The 12,646-nt window shown below is 41.9% G+C and overlaps 1 protein-coding gene across 1 annotated transcript in view; it reads right to left on the bottom strand.

The window, feature by feature from the left end:
- Window positions 1-12,646, bottom strand: part of ANTXR1 (ANTXR cell adhesion molecule 1) — a 243,937-nt gene that overhangs the window by 178,916 nt on the left and 52,375 nt on the right. Inside the window, exons 6-8 of the mRNA XM_066267299.1 lie at window positions 11,808-11,887; window positions 8,719-8,787; window positions 7,252-7,332 (exon numbers count right to left, since the gene is read on the bottom strand). Coding sequence (XP_066123396.1) covers window positions 7,252-7,332; window positions 8,719-8,787; window positions 11,808-11,887 — 230 coding nt within the window. The remainder of the gene's footprint in view (window positions 1-7,251; window positions 7,333-8,718; window positions 8,788-11,807; window positions 11,888-12,646) is intronic.

Here is a 12,646-nt window from a genome sequence, read left to right as displayed (position 1 = left end):
CTGGGATTCATATATGATTTTATATATATTCATACATTATACCAAATAACTACTCTAATATGCAAGAGATATTTTTAAGATTTTACTGAATTTTGGACAATAAAGTAAAAGTGTCTTCTGAGTGTCTATTTTTCTTTTTCTTTTTTTAAGTGAGAGGAGGGAAGATAGACAGACTCCCACATGCGCCCTGACCAGGATCCACCCAGGATTCACCCATCTGGGGCCAATGCTTGAATCAACCAAGCTATCCTTAGCGCCTGGGCCAATGCTCAAACTAATTGAGCTAATGGCTGGTGAGAAGGGAAGAGAGAGAAAAGAGGGAGTCGAAGGGGAAGATGGTTGCTTCTCATTTGTGCCCTGATCAGGGATCAAACCCGGGATGTCTGCATGCCAGGCTGATGTTCTATCCACTGAGCAAACTGTCCAGGGCCCCCGAGTGTCTTATATGCCTCTCTTTATTTGGTTAATTACACACTTGAGGAGAATCTGGTGTGAAGGAGTTCAAGACAAAGGAGGTTCTGAAACTGAAGAGATTCATTTTTTTCCATGAAACCACTTTCCTCTCCTGTTTTCAGAAGGAAAGCTCAGATAGCTGCGAACTTCAAAACGTGGTTTATTTAGTAAGATGAGCTTGCTGATCTGAATATTGGCGAAGTCAGTGGCCCTCCTTCGGAGCTGACCCCTGCAGTGAGCGTTTCCCTGAGTTTTGTTCTAAATTCTGCTGTTGCTTTTACAATGGATCTTAACAGATCCCTCAGTATAGGGGGAGGAGCTCAGGGAGGCGGAGGGGCTGAAGATTAACTGAGCATGGCTTTCTGCGATTTTTGTAGCCTCTTCATGCTATGAGAATTTTATTACACTGAGACTTTATAATAAGCCAACTAGAAATAATAGCTTTGTTGAAATGTCTGTCCCGGATGCCTGCAAAGTCTGCGTCTAATTAATGAGGTAAATAATTTTTTAAAAAAGATTTTTCTGCTTACTAGAGAAATGACAATGGATTCTATTTCTGTTTCCAGGCCTGCAAATGTTCACGGAGCCCAAAATGCCATCTTTTATAGATACAATCTTGGAAGAGAGGGTGGGGGAAGAACTGAGGGTATTTTATAAGACACAGGGCCACAAAAATCCCTTTGTCATGCAGTGTAGGTCATGAAGGGTTTGCACCACTCTGGGCTGCTTGACAATGAATAAATAGGCACAGCACGACATTGGACACTATGGTAAATATGACAAATGCGGCGGCAGTCTCTCTGATCATGCCATTTAGCAACTGACTCGGAGGAATGGCTCAGAGCATGAAAAAGATCTGCAAGCCAGGCAAGTGGTTCCAACAATTGGTGCTGCTGGAGTTCAAGGCAGGGAGGGTTTGTGGTGGAGTGACCAGGGCAGACTCTGTGGAGAACAGAAAACTGACACAGCATTCAGATGGGGCAAAAGAGGACAAGGGCTTCCTCCAATCAAATAAGCCCAGCTTACAAGAAGGGTGGCTGCGGTAGAAATGGTCCTTTCCCTCAGCGAGCTCTGGGAAGGGGATTCCTTCAGTAAAGGAAGTCTCCAGGACTGCGGGAATGTGAAGCAGACTCAGACGATAGGGAAGCCCTGAGCATTTCCTAGTAGGATCTTGGAAGGGTAGATGGGAGGAAAGGCCTCCAAGACAAGTTCCCCCTTTTGTCATAGCTTTGTTAAGACCTGGGCTGCACTAGGGACTGCATTTTTGTACCTTCCCATGAGCAGAAGGGAGTGGTCACCATAGAATCTGCTTTTCATAAATAAAAATAAATACCTATACACCATGGAATAGATTTACTCCTCAGTTTTGCTGATCCTACAGCTTCCTTGATAACAAGGATGTTCATGCCAAAACTTGCAAGAAATCCTTGCAAGTATAGTTGTTGGCTCAATACTTGATGTTGATCAAACATGCAGAAAGCTCAGTGCGCTGACTCACCCTCCCATTAATAGGAAGCCTGATGCAAGCTCAAATATTTATTCTAGGGAAATGCTTCTAGACAGAGATGGTGTGGTGCCAGAAACTGGGCTTTTCTTCTCATAGACAGTGTGCCTGGTTCCAAGCACCACCCTCAACTGCACAGGGAGGGGAACAGCTGGGAGGAGGGGCTGGCATCTCTGGTAACCAGGCCAAGCCAGGGATTCAAAGCTGCAGACCCATTTCAGTGTTATCTGAATCCAGTCTGTAGGCAGACTCCCGTTTCACTGCCTGCGGCACTTCTGATAAAGCAAACAAAGGCCCGGAGCCTGGTTGGACCTTTGTTTCATAGTTTTACTTGAGGTCTGGCGCAAACTTTACCAGTTGTGGTCACTGGAAATTCCCTGAAGAAGCCACAATAACAGAAGGCAAAGGAATAGCTTCTTCCTTTCCAGTTTTACTGGCTTAAAGGGTTTCAGTCTTTCCACCAACCAAATTTTATCTTATAATTTTATTGACTGGATTATGCAAAACCAAGTCAGAATACCACCCTCATAGATCGAGACCTGATCAGGTGTGGAGGGAAACACATCCCTGTTAGCCTGTATCAAGCTGCCAGCTTTTCATGTGATAGAAAAGTGTACCCTGAGCAGAACATGGGATTCTCAGCGATGCTCCCCACCGGGTAGTGAAAGGCAAAGCGCTCTCCCACCCACCCAGGGTGCACTCAGGTCAGACCCCGCCGGTTCTGGTCTTGCCTCAGCTGTAACCGGGTGAGCTGCGTAGAGCCATTTCATGATTTTGGTTGTCAGTGTCTCCTCTGAAATGGAGCTGCGTTCTGGCCAGGCCACATTATTCAGTAGAACACTGTGGTTGTTCTCCTCATGGCCATTACAGAAAGACTTGGATCTGTTCTGGATCCCAGCCCACAGATGTGTGCCCTTGGACAAGGGAGCTGATCTCTCTGTCCTTAGAGTATCTGCTTCAGTAGGAGTAAAACATCTACATTAAATTATGGTCAAGAGAATTGGGTGTTTGTGTGAAATGACTCATACAGTGATTAGCACATGAGAACTTGCTAAATGGTGACATTTCTTATTTTTGCTTTCCTAGGGCAATGAGGCTAGAGGAGCCACTGGCACCTGAGTCATGAAACTGGGTTCTAACCCTGCTCTCCCTGTTTGAGCTGGGTGCTCTTCAGTAGGTTACCTAAGCTTCCGTTTCTCCACCTGTAAATGGGGATAAGAGTATCTCCGTCCCGAGGCTGTTATGATTTTTAAATGGGATAACATGAAATAGGATAAAAGAACAATGGTTGGCTCCCAGATCAGTTATCTACAGCTGCTGATTTCTTTTTGCTTTTTCCCTCTGTCCCACTGATGGAAGACTAAAATGGAAAATAGGTAAGAGCACTTTGAAAAACAACACATTTTACAAATCTGACACATGAAGACTTCTTCCTTAAAGTAGAGAAAGTTGAAGAACTATGAAAAGACCAAAATGCAGGAGTCAGAATGAGGAAGCGGAGAATCCGGGGACTTGATGAATCCTTGGGATTCAGTGGAGATTTTCCATCTCCTCAGACATTCACAGCTTATTGTGGTAAGAACAGACTCTCTATAGCCAGACCTGGGTTCAAATCCCCCACTCCACCATTCTGAGCAGGCTGACTGAGGGCAGTTAATCCAACCCTTCTGCACCTCAATTTTCTCATCTGTTAAATGGGGCTAATGAATCCTTCTTCAGAGAGGGGTTTTGGAAGTGCTTAGCAGAGGAGCTGGTGCAGAGAAAATGCTCAATAAATCATAGTGATTTTTCTTCTTCTTCGCAGGCCTAATTATTATTGATCCTCAGTGTTTATTTACCCATTTTTCTGAAAGGGATAAGGATAAAGTGTCACGATCTCTAGACTGCCGGAAAGTCTTATTTCAAGCATGAGTGTTTTATTGTCAGACTTTGCTCCTGGCTACAGTTTCCCACTGTCCCTCCAGTAAAAACCATGGTCTCAAGGCTCCATGTGATTTAGCTTCTGCTTGCTGCTTCACTTTATATTCCGCCCTTCTCCACCTTCTTCCTTCCTGCTATGCAGCATCCCAGGGCTCGGCTCGGCTGGGCACATTCCGCCCACACTCTTCCAGTGAATAGCTCCATCTCATTCTCCAGAACGTCTCTTCAGAAGAGCCTGGGTTCTCTGTCGACCTCAGCACTGTAGTATACTATTTCTTTTATACCATATATCACAATTCCAATTATACATATTTGTCTACTTGTTTTTTTATGTGTCCCTCTCACAGGTGATAAACTCGACCAGCACAGAATCTCTTTGTCTGCAACTGAATGGCCAGACTCCACCATAAAAGGTTAATGAATACTTGATGTGTAAATAAATACTAGCCCCTGCCTCTTAAAAATAGGCCATTATGGGCAGAGATCTTTATAAACCAGTTGAGCTTACTGAAAGCTGCCCTGCACTTTTATTTTGGATAATTAAGCTCAGTTCTATTTTATTATGAGAAAGTAATCAGCCACAAAACAACATCCATGGAGGCAAGTTGCTTTAGAAGCTTCAGATGGAGGTAAAAATGAGAGCCTTCTTTTCAGTATCCAGGAGGAGAAATGAACCTATTTCTTAAAAATAGCCAACTTTTAGGCCACAATTATTCGTGTCTGACTTGAGAAAGATGAGCCCTGCTGTGCTGTGCCTGCTTCTCTGTCCAAGCAAACAAATGAACAACTACCGCAATACGGGCTTCCAGAATCGAAAGGATCAAAACCACTAGCATAACTCCCAGGTATAAGCTCCTAAGAATGTTATCATTCAGCTAAAAGTTTGGAGTCTCAAATTATTCTTTTCCCCTTTTTGGGAGACATTTTTGCTAAAATTTCTTTAAAAATCTTTGGAGTTGTTTCTATTTGGCGGTGAGGAGAGCCTTATATAAACTTCTGAGCTCAGACTGAGCTTGGGTGAGTGGCTAAGGTTGAGATGTTTAAGGACAACAGCAATTTATGTTGTGGATAAAACAAGATTCAAAGGAGGAATCAACTCTTAAAAGATGCAGGCACATGTCCCTGTTCGGAATCTAGTCATCTGAAGAGAGGACTTCTGAGGGAGCCTCATGATTGAGCTCCTGTCTCTGGGTTTACCTTCTATATACACACTGCCATTAGATTCTCTTCTTAAATATCACTTGCTCGACCTTCAAAATGAGTCATTGATTACACCCACTACCTTGAAGTTAAAGCCTCTTCACGGTTTCTTGTCAATCTGCTTCCAACCCAATTTCTCGGCTTATTTCCCGTCATTGCCGACTCTTTTACTCAAACTTTCCCACAAATGGATAGATATTATTATTGTCCTTGGAATATGCTTTGCTCTGGGCTGAGGTCATATCATGTCTTGTCTGGTGCTGCCCATCACCCCTCCTTGGTGGCCCCACTTTTCATAAAGGCTCCAGCCATGAATCGTCCATTTCTGAGCTTCCAAAGGATTCATGATCAGGCCCCAGTCCTGCTGTTACCCATGCCTTGCACCATTTGGGTATTGTCTTACATGGCTATTGTACTTCTTGTTGTTTATATTGTCAAGTATGCCACACTGACCCCAGAAACTACTTACAGCCAGGCCCCCTCGCCTGGGGATCCATGAGTGGAACTGATACTCCTTTATCCTTTCAATTATTTCCACTTTAAAGGAGTTTGAGTCAGTTCCTGTTCCTTGCAAACAAATGCATTTTGAAGAAGATGACTGTCATCTGTACACATTTAAGATAAGAATCACCAACCTAAAGTGGGACTACTTTACACAAATTTGAAAACTAAAGGCTACTTTGATCAATGTTCTAAAAGTACACCTGGAGCATTTATATAAAGTGCACATTTAAAAGATGCAGGTTCCTGAGCTTTATCCCATACTGACTACAAAGGAAGCCGTTGAGAATAGGCCCTGGAAAGGAGAATTATAAACAAGATTCCCAGGTGATCTTTATGTATATCAAGAAAATGTAGAGGATTGGAGTAATCTGACATTAGTGTCTCTCAGATGACAGTGAAAAGACATGGAAGAGGAAATAATGCATATGCCTTGAGCATTGATTGTGTGCCTGGAAGAATATTAAGTATTTTCACCAATGTTATCTTTTGCAATCTTTAAACAAATCTATTATATGTCTTATCATCAATCCTTATACAAATAAGAAAATACGTGAAATAACTCATCTAAGAATCTCTAAATGGTAACTTGCCGGGCCAGCATTTAAACTCTGGGTTGACCAGCTCCAAAATTCTTACTTCTCACTCAGCTGGGAAACCCTGGAGGGAGGGAGGGGGAACATGAAGGCGCATCCATGTTGGAGGTTTCCAGGGTCAGCCTGGGGGAGCCAGGCTGGTCCTGAGCCCCTGGCTGATAATGGCTGTGTCTCTTGACATCTTAAGAAGCCATCGATTCTATGAGCTCTGAATTTGCATCTTAAATCCCAAGTCTGGAGTCTGGCTGAGCTCCAACTGGAGAAACCACTGGCTGCCTGGTCCCAAAACTTAAAGGCAGAGGCTGCAATGTCTCTGGGCTTCATTGAAGGTGCAGCACCCACACTGACCTTCTGGGGGAGGCTTTAAAGACCAGCGTCATCCAACGTGCCAGGTAGACCAAGGGCATGGCCTGTGTATGGAAGGTGGAAAAGAGAGGCCCTGGAAGCCAGTGTCCCATCCACTGACGGTAAAGGGTTGATAAAAAAAACCAGGTTGAGATAGAAAGGTGGGTCAGTGATTGTGCAAACCCTGGAGAACATTGAAGCCTTAATATTTGGGGATTAGAGGTCTAAAGCAGTGATTCCATTAAAATCACCTGGGAAGATCTTGAAAAAGCCCCGCTGTGGGGTATTTTAATTGGCCACCAAGGTACAGAAGCACCAGTTGAAAGTGCCTCCAAAGGCCATGGGATGCTGGTTGAACCTGCAGATTCTCTGAAGGCAGCTTGCATTCAGTCATGGCTGGGAAAGCCGAGGTTTGCCAAGTGCACACTGCCAGACACAGTCTCTCCAGTCTGAGAACTGGGGGCTCCCTGAAGTTTGGCTGGCTGCCAGAGCAGGGTTCCCTTCAATTTTTAACTTTCCATTGTAGAGTAGAATTGGCAGAGGAGAAGGAAAGAAGAAATATGTGCGAAAGGCAGGAGGCAGAAGTGGGGTTGACAGAAATGAAGATATACAAAAGAATGTTCTTTCAAGTAGGAAAACACTGGCTTCAGAAGGATGGAATTGAGGTGTTTACAGCGGATTAGGGCCAGAAAGTGCCCGGATGTCCAGTCTCAAAGGAGAAGTGCTACTCACTGAATGGATGATGCCTTGCAGAGCTTGAAAGCCATCATTTACAGGAAATACGTGATCCTTACTGTCCGCAATCCGGGCCAGCTGAGGACAAACACACCAACACACGGAAAGGTGTCAAGCTTGGACTTGGAGAACTGAGGAAAGCCACCGGGGGTCAGGGGACTCCATCTCCTTTTAGAACCCTGAGGAACTTGAGGCTTTATCTGCGCTCAGGGGCCTCACTGAAAAACCCTCAAAATAATGAGTTTACCAGCGGCCTCCCTGGAGCGAGCCTGGAGGGTTGACTCCAGCTTTTACATTTGTTTTAATACTTTTTTCCTTGGGAGCAGAGGTAGGTGTGCCCAGCTAGATGAACATTTGGCCTGAGTTGATGTATTTATGGATTTGGGGGCAGGCCATTGGCTCATTTTTCTCCCATTCACCCAAATTTCTGTTGGCAACTGTATTCGAACCAAACAAACTCAAGTTTCCTTTCAGAGTAACTTTAAAAAGAAATTCAAGCTTTGGTGTTGGGTAAGGGCAATGAATGAGGACCCTTATCTTCACCCAAGCTGCTCCCTGAGCAAAGGGCCCTGGCAGTGGGTTCAGCCGCTCCTGCTTTGGGGATTAAAGGGCTGGAGAAAGGAGCAGCTGCTCTGGGGCCCTTCCACCCCCACAACTCTGTGCATTTCTGTGATTGCCACAGTCATGGGCAGGGCCACGATTTTCATGGATTGCAAAGGTAACTCCTAGTCATTAGGAAATTTCAGAAAACCCAGGTTGTTAAAATAAGTTGTAAAAAGGTTATGCATAATCCATCCATTCATTCATCCATCACATTTCTGTATTTATTGGATATGTATCTATATATAGTCTTTCATAGTTTTTCTATTCAATATACACATATTTATTTAAAAAGTAGACTCATACTATTCCTAACATTCTGTAATATTATTTTATTCACTTAACAACATCATGAGCACTGTCCCACATTATTAAAACAAACAAATTACAAGCTACACTGAGTAATATTCATTTAGGTTGTTAGCAAATTTTCACAATTTGTATACTTGTACATATTTTTTTTTTTTTTGCTCACTTGCCAATTATTTTCTTTTGATCTTTTTTTTTTTGTATTTAAAATGCACTGCACATTTAATGGGGAAAAAGGGATGTTTGCCATTTAAATTTTTAAAAATCAGATTTATCACATTAAGTTAAAATAAAACAACCACCAGTAAGTCAGATCTTTTTTGGCACCTAAGCAGTTTAGCATCTACTAAGAGAGATGCTGCCTGGATGATCTGTGCTAATATCCCAAGTGCATTAAAAAATGGCTTCACATTCTTTACTCATCCAATAATTCCCTTCCTGCTTCGCATTCCTGAAAAAATATTCTAAGGGGTATTTATGTTGCTGATGTACCCTCTGTACTGAGTCACTCACAGCTGGGTAGGTTCCCAAAATGGAGGAAATCCATGGTCATACCTGTGTTTCATTGAAATCCTTCACACCGACACAGTAAACAATTGCACCAAGGTCTCGGGATCTGTTAGCCTGGGGCGATGAAAGGAAAGACATTAGAAAGAGACACAGTGGCAAACATACTTTTTTTGAACAGCCAGACTAACTGCAATAATCAGGTATTTATTGAACACATACTGTGTGCCAGGTACCAAAATGGTGTATGAAATCCTGTCCCCAAAGAGCTGATACTCCAGTGAACATTCCGTTCTAATGCAATGCATGATGGACACAAGGGGAGTGATTAGGCTAACCAGAAGTGTTGAGAAAGAGCCACAACAGTCTTTGAAAAATAAAGGGAGGAAAGAGAAACTGTAGGCTTAGGTAAGTCATATTAAATATTCTGGGGAAATAATTATCTTTTCTATTTCTCTGATGAATTTTTATTTTTAAGATTTTATTTATTTATTTTAGACAGAGGGGGGAGAGAGAGAGAAGTGGGGAGGAGCAGGAAGCATCAACTTCCATATGTGCCTTGACCAGGTAAGCCCAAGGTATCAAACCAGCAACCTCAGCGTTCCAGGTTGATGCTTTATCCACTGCGCCACCACAGGTCAGGCTCTGATGAATTTTTTTGGCATATTTTTCCCCCTTCTGTAATGACAGTATGGTATAATGTAAAGGATGTGGCCTTTGGAAACTGATATACCTGGTTTTGACATTTGGCTTTGATCTGTAAAGTGTTAGGGAGATTAAATGAGATAATACATGTAGAGCTCCTCACACAAGGTCAAGGATGATGCAGATGCTCAGGAATGTCAATACCTTTGTGAATAAAGCCATTTTCATTGCCATGGGATACTCTGGTTTAATGGTATGGAAATTATGGTCCATATTTGAGAAGATGATGCCATGACCTTTTCTACAATTATGTATTCAGAAGGCAGCATAAAAAAAAAATCTAGGTTTTGACTTAATTTTATGAAATATTTGATTTATGAAAGGCTCTGATAACTGATTTCCAGGTTCTATGTGTTTCAGAATAGGAAACAATAATTGGAAATCTTTGGTATATACAGTAGGTGCTTAATAAATAATTGATAGTAAACATACCATAGACCAGGGGTCGGGAATCTTTTTGGCTGAGAGAACTATAAACGCCACATATTTTAAAATGTAATTCCATGAGAGCCATACAAAGACCCGTGTATGTTATGCATTATCCAATAAAAATTTGGTGTTGTCCCGGAGGACAGCTGTGATTGGCTCCAGCCACCCGCAAGCATGAACATGAGCGGTAGGAAATGAATGGATTGTAATACATGAGAATGTTTTATATTTTTAATGTTATTATTATTTTATTAAAGATTTGTCTGCGAGCCAGATGCAGCCATCAAAAGAGTCACCTCTGGCTCGCGAGCCATAGGTTCCCAACCCCTGCCATAGACGATCAGTTTGTGCATATTGATTTGAATTGTGTTCTTTCTCCCTTCTCTGTTAGCACTCAATCCCACTTGTGACTAATGTTGAATTTTAAAAGGGACAGAAACATATATCTTTTTTCTTATATGTTAGAAATATTTCTTGAGGCTTTAAGATAAAGCAAACTTTTAGACACAGTCTAGTCCCAGCCTTATCTGCAACAATTCCTGTGACACTTTTTCTCCAGTTGGGCTTTATATAGAATTATCAAAAATGGAAAGGTTCATTTTCTTTATACATCTAGAGTTTTATCTTTCTTTTTCAGAACCCCTCTCTCTATTGGCATTGGCACTCCAGTTATTTTCCCAAGTTTCTATGTGCCATACCTAAAATTCTTCTCTTCTAACCCCTATTTTAAGCGTCTGACAGCTATCGTTTATTTTATTTTCAGTTATTTCCTTATTAGGGTTTTTACTTTGACAGTTTGGCACCCAGATAAGCCGCTTTGCATTCCCATTACATAGTTTCAACTTTAGAGTATAGAAATTCTATTATTTCCCAAATGTTCAGGGATTGCCTGTCACATTTACTTGTGTGGTTCCCATTGTGAATTATCCTTGGCACTAATTAGTGGTTGTGGGGACTGACGTGCTCACCTACATAATTTGCTCATGCTCTTTGTCAGCAGAGGCTTCAAAAGAGGCTGAATATTATTACCTGGTAAGGCCCATGAGGGCAGCAGCTGTGTCTTACTTCTGTGTCCCTAGTGTCCAACAAAATGCCTGGCATATGCCAAGCTTTCTGGTGACACTGAGTGAATGAATGAATAAATGAATATACTTTTTGCTTGCTGAAGAAGCTAAATTTAACTTAAATGGTAGTCAACTTGAGGTAAGAGAGGCCAGAATCTCCCTCCCTCGCTGCCTGTCTTTCTTACTGCATTTCTTTCTAGTTTGGCCTGAATAAGCCTTTGTCACTAATGAGGCTTTAATACACCCCCACGGTTAACTGGTTTCCTTGGGCCATTTATACATATAGCTTTCACATCTAAAACTTGAAAGGAAAGGATTTCCTAAATATAAATACTACTTTTTAAATTTTTGAATAAACTTCTTTTTCTGAATCTCTTTATACAAACTGCAAATTTCATTTAGGGAGAATTCTTTCACTTGCTTTGAGGAGTATTTTATGAGAACACACACACATACACACACACACACACACACACACACACACAGAGAAGTATCAAAGGAGAGATTACAATTTACTTTGCCACAAATTAACATTCAATCTTGGTTCTTAGAGTGAGGAAGTTCAATGATTAATAGATTTTGCCAAGATCGGCTCTTACCTATTTCAAGTAATTCTTTAAAATGATGTATAGTATTTCACAACTGCTAGAGCAATATAACACTTTCAATAAAGACATGGTAGATATCCCCCCCAACATAGAATAATATAGAGATATTTTGAAAGGGGAAAAATATCTACCATATATAAGACATGAGGAAGATTCACCCTAAAAATAAATTATTATTATTATTTTTTACATATAAGACACTACTTTATCCAGGGGTCTTTACTAAGAACAACTATCATGTTGGCCAAGTAGAAAGACGGCAGCCCATTTCAGAAGGAAGAAGCCCTTTTCCATATCTGTTCAGACAGACACAGGCCAGATCATCGCTTACCTCCCTCTCTGAATAGAAAAAGAGATCTTCATGGAGTTCTCCATCGGTCAGAGCAATGATGACGCTGGCTGTCCTGTATCCTGCTCAACACAACACAGAGCCACTCAGTTCATCTTGCCGCACCAAAGAAACCCCCTCTCAGCTGTGAGAATCTATCTCTTACAAGCTCTACCACCCAAGGTCAATATTGTGAAAATCAGCAACTTTTCTTTTGGATTGGAAGCAATTCCAGCATGAAGAAAAATTTGGAGACAGACTCTGGTTGGGAAGTAGGTTTGGTTTCTGAGTTTCTCAGTCTTATTTCAAAAAATGGCCAAACCTGGTGAAATGGTTTCCAGACTGATAGCTAAGAGTAGCTCCAGTGAATCAAATTTCTCTTATTTCTAGGAATAATCCATGTGGCTTTTACCAGGGCCGGTGAACAAACTCTACCACCTGGGCTGTTCAGGGGTAATTCTCAAATGCTGTAGTTCAGTGGTCCCCAACCTCCGGGCCACGGACCGATAGTAGTCCGCAGAGAAAGAATAAATAACTTACATTATTTCCGTTTTATTTGTATTTAAGTCTGAACGATGTTTTATTTTTAAAAAATGACCAGATTCCCTCTGTTACATCCGTCTAAGACTCACTCTTGACGCTTGTCTCGGTCACGTGATACATTTATCCGTCCCACCCTAAAGGCCGGTCCGTGAAAATATTTACTGACATTAAACTGGTCCGTGGCTCAAAAAAGGTTGGGGACCACTGCTGTAGCTGACCACATGCACTACCCCTTGAAGAGTTGGGTGAAGAGTAATAGTGATCTTGGTTTACAAGCTGACTGAATTACAGCAGTTGGC

This window comes from Saccopteryx bilineata, chromosome 3 (assembly GCF_036850765.1).
Source record: "Saccopteryx bilineata isolate mSacBil1 chromosome 3, mSacBil1_pri_phased_curated, whole genome shotgun sequence".
NCBI classification, from domain to species: Eukaryota; Metazoa; Chordata; class Mammalia; order Chiroptera; family Emballonuridae; genus Saccopteryx; species Saccopteryx bilineata.
Note: the sequence above shows the minus strand (reverse complement) of the source record. Positions and strands in the feature narration are given on the sequence as shown.